General features: G+C 49.8%; 1 protein-coding gene across 1 annotated transcript in view; it reads left to right on the top strand.

The window, feature by feature from the left end:
* Nucleotides 1-4,296, top strand: part of LOC114884462 (spermatogenesis-associated protein 31D1-like) — a 4,482-nt gene extending 186 nt beyond the window's left edge. The window contains exons 2-3 of the mRNA XM_029203461.1: nt 37-267; nt 787-4,296. Coding sequence (XP_029059294.1) covers nt 37-267; nt 787-4,269 — 3,714 coding nt within the window. The 3' untranslated portion in view covers nt 4,270-4,296. The remainder of the gene's footprint in view (nt 1-36; nt 268-786) is intronic.
* The last annotated feature ends 1,495 nt before the right edge of the window (nt 4,297-5,791 follow it).

Raw genomic sequence — 5,791 nt, forward strand, 5'->3', positions numbered from 1 at the left:
GGGGCAGCAGGCTTCAAATGACCCCACCCCTGCCAGGCCAGCAGGTCCCCCTTTCCTTATTCTGGTCCTGGTTGCATCTTTGTACTTCCTGTCTTCTGCAGCCTCCTGGGCCAGCACGATGACAACACCCGCATTCGTCGGCTCTTATGTCCAGACCCCTTCTGTGAGGTGTGTAATAATGCAACTGCTGAGATCAATCGGCTGCTACTCCCAGAGGCCCTGGAAGATTCTACTTCCTCTGTGTCCCCGTTGGCTTCCACAGCTCCTGTGAGTGAGCCATCATTTACTGTGTCCCCTGCCTTCTCAACAGTCCCTCCAAGAGACCTAACACCAGCCTCTCTTCTTGAGCCTTCCCCACTGCCCCCCTCCGTTCTCTCCCCTAGCCCAATGACCCCCTTAGTTGACTCTTTTTCACCCTCCCCATTGGGTCATTCTCTGGCACCAGAGCCTTTTCCTTCCTTGGATTCCGAATTCCCAGTGGACTATTCCCCACCCCAACCCCTTGCCTTTCCCCCTCTCCTACCACATGACACTCAGACAGCAGATCCTGTCCTCCCACGAGAGGCCACTTTGTCTCCGGATACCGTTTTCTCTCTTGACCCCACCCTTTCCCAAGATATCAATCCCTTACCAGATTTGTCCCAGGCAGTGAATCACCCCGATTCTTTTGCTTGCCATCATGCACCACCAACTCTGCCTGTTTCACCACAGCCAGAGTGCACTTTATCTGTGACTCAACCTAAATCAACTTCCATCTTACTGGCACAATGTGATTTCAATCAACAGTTTCTTGACCTCCATTCTTCAGAGGCCTCTTCTGGGGGAGACCCTGCAGCCAACCTTGTAGAGCCTGGTAACCTCTCATTTCTCAGCCCTGATGTCCTGGCACTCCTGGAGAGACAAGTCCAAAAGAGGAGCGATTTCCTGATGTGGAAGGAAAAGGAAAATGAAAAAGGTTCTTTTCCAGAACAACTTAGGCCAGTCTACCAACTAAATTCTTCCTGGAAAATGTTAGCGTCAACTGGTGATAAGCATGACTCGGCAGGCTGCCTTCCCTTTCGGAGCAGCAAAGACAGACCAGAGGAGCTGCATGTGCAGCAGCCCCCATATCCTAAGACCCTGGAGGACCATTTACAGCAAAAACCTATCCAGTTCTTCTGGGGCCTCCCGTCTCTGCACAGCGAGTCCTTGCCCTCTGCTGTTCATGTCTTGGCTGACAGTTCCTCAATCTTTATTTTCAATAGAAACTCGAATGCCTCCACAGGCCAAGAATCACCAGTGCTTCCTGATCCCCTGCCTCTGTCCTTGCCTGAGATTCAGCCTGAGCCCTTGCCTCAAACCCTGCCTCAATCTCAGCCCCTACCTCTTACTCAGGTCCAGTCCCAGGCCGACCCTCAGTCTCCACTCCCAGTCATACCATCTGATCCTCTACCCCAGATCAGGACCTGTGGAGTAAGTTTCCACAGACCTCAGGATGAGTCCGAGTCTCTCTCCTCATCTGAAATTCAACAGCTGGAATGGAACATTTTACAGAAACAACAGGAACATTTGTGGGGTTTACCCTCTGTGGTCCAAAGATCTTGGGAAGACTTTTGTCCATCAGCTCCTAACACTCCTCGCCACCGGGCCCCCCAGGCCCATGTTTCAATCTCCATCCTTCCTGGGGAGTTTCCTCTCAGTGATGAAGTTCGGAAGAAACTAGAGCATCACCTTAGAAAGAGGCTCATCCAACACCGGTGGGGCCTGCCCCGCAGAATCTACGAGTCTGTGTCACTGATATTGCCTCCAAATGGTTTTGCAGAGGCATCTGAGTCGGTGAGCAGTAATGGAGTCTCACTGATCTCTGTGTTTAAGGGTCAGAGTAGCAAAAATGTAAATGTTGGATTGAGCCAAACTGGAGGCTTCCATGAGAGGAGCTCAGAAATGTTCCAGCTAGAGGAAGGTGTGGGGAAGAATCTGGGACACAGCCTAGAGAATGGCCCAAAAGATCACCTGTTGAATGACCCAAAGAGCTCTTCAGGTAAGGATCTGGGGTATGACTCTGAGAAAGACCTAAACAGTCAGATGGTGAGTCTCTCAGAGAAAAATTCAAGGATGTCAGCAGAGAGTCTAGGTCAGAGACAACTTCAAAATGTCCTAAAAGTACATTTGAGCAAGAAGTTTGGAGAAATAAATGAGGGTCGGCTCCCTGGGACTGTGCATAATTCATGGCATGCTATCAAGCAAACATTGCTTCTTTCTGTGAAATCCCACACCCAAACAGAACAGAGAAGTTTGCCATCATCAGTGGGTGTGGCCTACTCCCTGAATACCTTCCAGGACCTGACTTTTGTTGATTCCAATACACAACAGATGCTGGAAGCCCATATTAAAAGGTTTCGTATGAGGATGTTGTGGGCCCTTCCCCGCAAGGTCCTTAAATCCATACGGATCTTTAAATTGAAAGATGCCTCATCCCAGTCCTTGTCTCATGCCAACTTGCCCTCCTCAACCAATGTGATTTCTGAGGCAGACTCCAAATCTGGGAGCTTCAAGTCCTTTAGAGGAAGCTCTGAATCTCTCCATGGAGACAAAGTGGCAACAACCAATTCAGCCCCTGTCCTGGATCGTTCTCTCCCTGCCACCTCGCCTGTGGGCAAAGGAGGACAGAGGGTCCTGAGACAATCACGCTCTGATGTCAACCGTGGGCTGGCAGAGGATGTTCAGAGAATTAAGGATGCCAGACAGACTCGTCTGTCTGTTTCACTCCGCATCACAGGGAAAGCAGGTCATAGACAGACTCAACTAGCCAACAGAAATCCCCAAAAGCTGCTTGCAAAGCAAGCTGGGGCCAGATATGAGCCGAAGCATAAGAGTGTGAGTTCCAGTGATAAAGGAGAAATGCAACGGGGCAAAAAGGTGGCGAAGTCAGAACCTGTTTCCTTGCCCAAATTGTCTAGGGAGGTATTCACGGCTGAGGGGCTTGATCCTCTTCAATTAAAAACTAGTGACATGGTGACAACTAGCAAGCCAGGGAGCTCCCAAATGATAAACGTGAATGAGAATAAAGCAGAAACTACCGTGACCAGTGGAAGCCCCCCACCCAAATTACCAGTTCGCCAAGATCCTAAATCATTAGACCTTAAAGAACAACTGTTCCGTGAGTTAAACTTTAAACTGGAGAACAGGGAGCATAGCCAGGCTCAAGGCCAACCCACTGACACATCCCTTGCTTCAGATAACTTGACTTACGAGGCCTCACTGACTCATGCCCAAGGTGTCTCAGGTGGGGACATGGGAGCTTCCCAGGTGCTGCATGTCCATTTGAAGGACAGAGGAATCAGGATGGAGCAGCAGCAGGAACCTTGGGCCCCTAAGCAGGCCTTAAGGAGGTGCCAGCATAAGAACTTCGCACCAACTGCAAAGGGAGTGAGCCCTCTGGAGCCCAAGGCAAAAGAGCTTGATGGAGGGGATAAAGGCTTGGGGACATCCCAACTTAGGAGGAAGAGTTTCCCTACTCAGGAGATGGTACTAGGGCAGACACCTGCGAGCAAGTCTTCCCAGACCCTGTCACAGAAGGGACAGCCTCTTCCTGAAGGCCATAACGGAAAAAGAATGATGCACTTCTTGCAATGGCTTTATTCTGGGATAGAATACAAAAGTCAAGAAGATGCCCAGGAAAAGGGCAGCCCCATATCAACTGTGCAGAACAGAGGCCTAGTTAAAAGTAAAGCTGCCTTTACTGGGACAACTGAAGCTCAGAAAATCGTGACAGACAACGGGAAGTTCCTAGTGGAGAAACTGGGGTGTCAGCATGCAATTGATGTCACCTGCTCTCAAGGGCCCCGTCCTCCCCCAGTGCAGGTGAGGAAAACTCAGCAAAAGGCGGAAGTGCAGGTCCGGACACAGCCTGTCCAGGGACATCCTTTCAACTACAGGGCTCCCTCCTGTAAAGTGACAAATACCAAGTCCTGCCATCAAATATCAAGTCCTATCTTTGCTGGCCAGAGTTATCCTCCAAGTACAAGACAGATCAGAGATAAGAAGAGACACCCCCAGAAAGTTGTGGCATTCAAGGACCAGCAACTATGTCACAGACATCTCCCACCAGTGTCCCACGGGGAGCCTGTGCCCCATCCAAGCCCCACCCACAGGCGTCAAGCTGGCCAGGCACCCACGGCTGCTCTCAGCACTGCTGAAGGCACTGTGTTTGGACATTGGTCTCTACTCTTTAGACAGAAAACAATTCTCCAGAATTCCCAGGGAGGAAGACTTCCCATCCAGAAATAACTCCTTCCTTGTGGAGATTATTGATTCTCCCAAATAAATAGTTATCTAATAATAGTGTATCTTTTCTGTGTACTGTGTTGGGGGCATGGGTTTTGGGTAACTCAGGGCTTATGTGTAAGGGAAAGGAAGGAGATAGTTCAGCTCTTACTGATTGCTTCCTTTGGCTTTGGCTAAAAGGTGACCAGTCCTCTGGAGTTCTTGCTGAACCCCGCCACCCCACCCCCCACCCCAAAGCCCATTTCCTCCCTGATGAAATTCGAGGAGATGGGCTTTGTCTTCTGCCGCTTAGCTTAGCCTTAATGAAATTGTATAGCAGCCCACATCTCCCCCCTCGCTGAACGTTTTATATCCTTTAGAGAAGTAGGGAAGATAGGTCTTTTATACCTGAGGAGCGTTAAGGACAGGTATCCTTTCTGAAAATAATGCTGAAGAAGAAACAACAGCTTAATCGTTACTTAGAACTCAGTGACCAGAGGCTGCTACAGGGGGCTGAACCCTGAATGGCACTATGTGGGCGGAGGTGTTGCTCTACTGGACCCTGGGCTAGTTGCCGTAGGGTCCAGGAACAGCACAGCAGCCGCTTGAGGATCTGTGATGTGGGTCATGTTAATGTATCGGGAGAGCATACTTTAAACTTGACGTGGCGCTTTCCTTACTAGAAAGGCACCCTGGGGAAGTGGTTCCCCTCCCTGGGTATTTTTTCGGGCTGCTCAATTGATGACTTTTTTTTTGGGCAGAGGAAAAGCACCACTCAGCTGTCAGTGGTAGGAATGTTGACCAGGCAGCCACCTACCTCCCAGGGTAAAATACAGCTGAGAGTAAGCAAAAGATGTCTTAAAGGGAGTGGGAAAGTAAGAAAAAGTGAAGAGAAAGAATGTCCTTACTGGTGGAACAAAGTTCATGCCTCATCATTCCCATATCCTGACCCTGTCCTGCTCCCCCATTCCTCAATCTGATCCAAGCACCATGTCCCTGAGGCTGACCAGAGAACTGCACAGCACACTGATGCCTTATATCAAAAGGGCACGGGGGTGCCTTTGAGTACTAAAACAGTATCTCCAAGGATGTCATCAAGATGGCATCCCCCTCTCTGGGGAAGGTGGTCGCGGTGCTTTCTCTCCATCTATGCTTGATGGGAATATACAAGGTATCGCCCTTAGTGTGTACAGTTCACCAGTCAAGATGAAGGTGCCACCACTGATATTCATAGCCTTGGTGGAGCCGTGGTACGCCTCCCCCAGGATACCTGCAGCTCATGAACCAGAGGTGAGTCCTAGACTATGCACTGGGGTATCAGACATTTGGGGGCTTACCATGGACCTCCTTTTTTTGGCCAAGGCTGCACACATACCCACCCTTACAATGAGGTCTAGAGGGAAGGCAACTCTACTTGTACAGACTGGGACTCAAAAATAGGGTGAGTATCCTAGAGAGCACTTGAGGTAGTTTTTCCAGAAAGACTTACGGATACTGGGTGTTAAAACAAAAAACCAAAAATAGATGTGCACTACAGCCTTCTCTC

The sequence above is a fragment of the Monodon monoceros genome, unplaced genomic scaffold (assembly GCF_005190385.1).
Source record: "Monodon monoceros isolate NGI ecotype Baffin Bay Population unplaced genomic scaffold, NGI_Narwhal_1 Super_Scaffold_5, whole genome shotgun sequence".
Lineage (NCBI taxonomy): Eukaryota > Metazoa > Chordata > Mammalia > Artiodactyla > Monodontidae > Monodon > Monodon monoceros.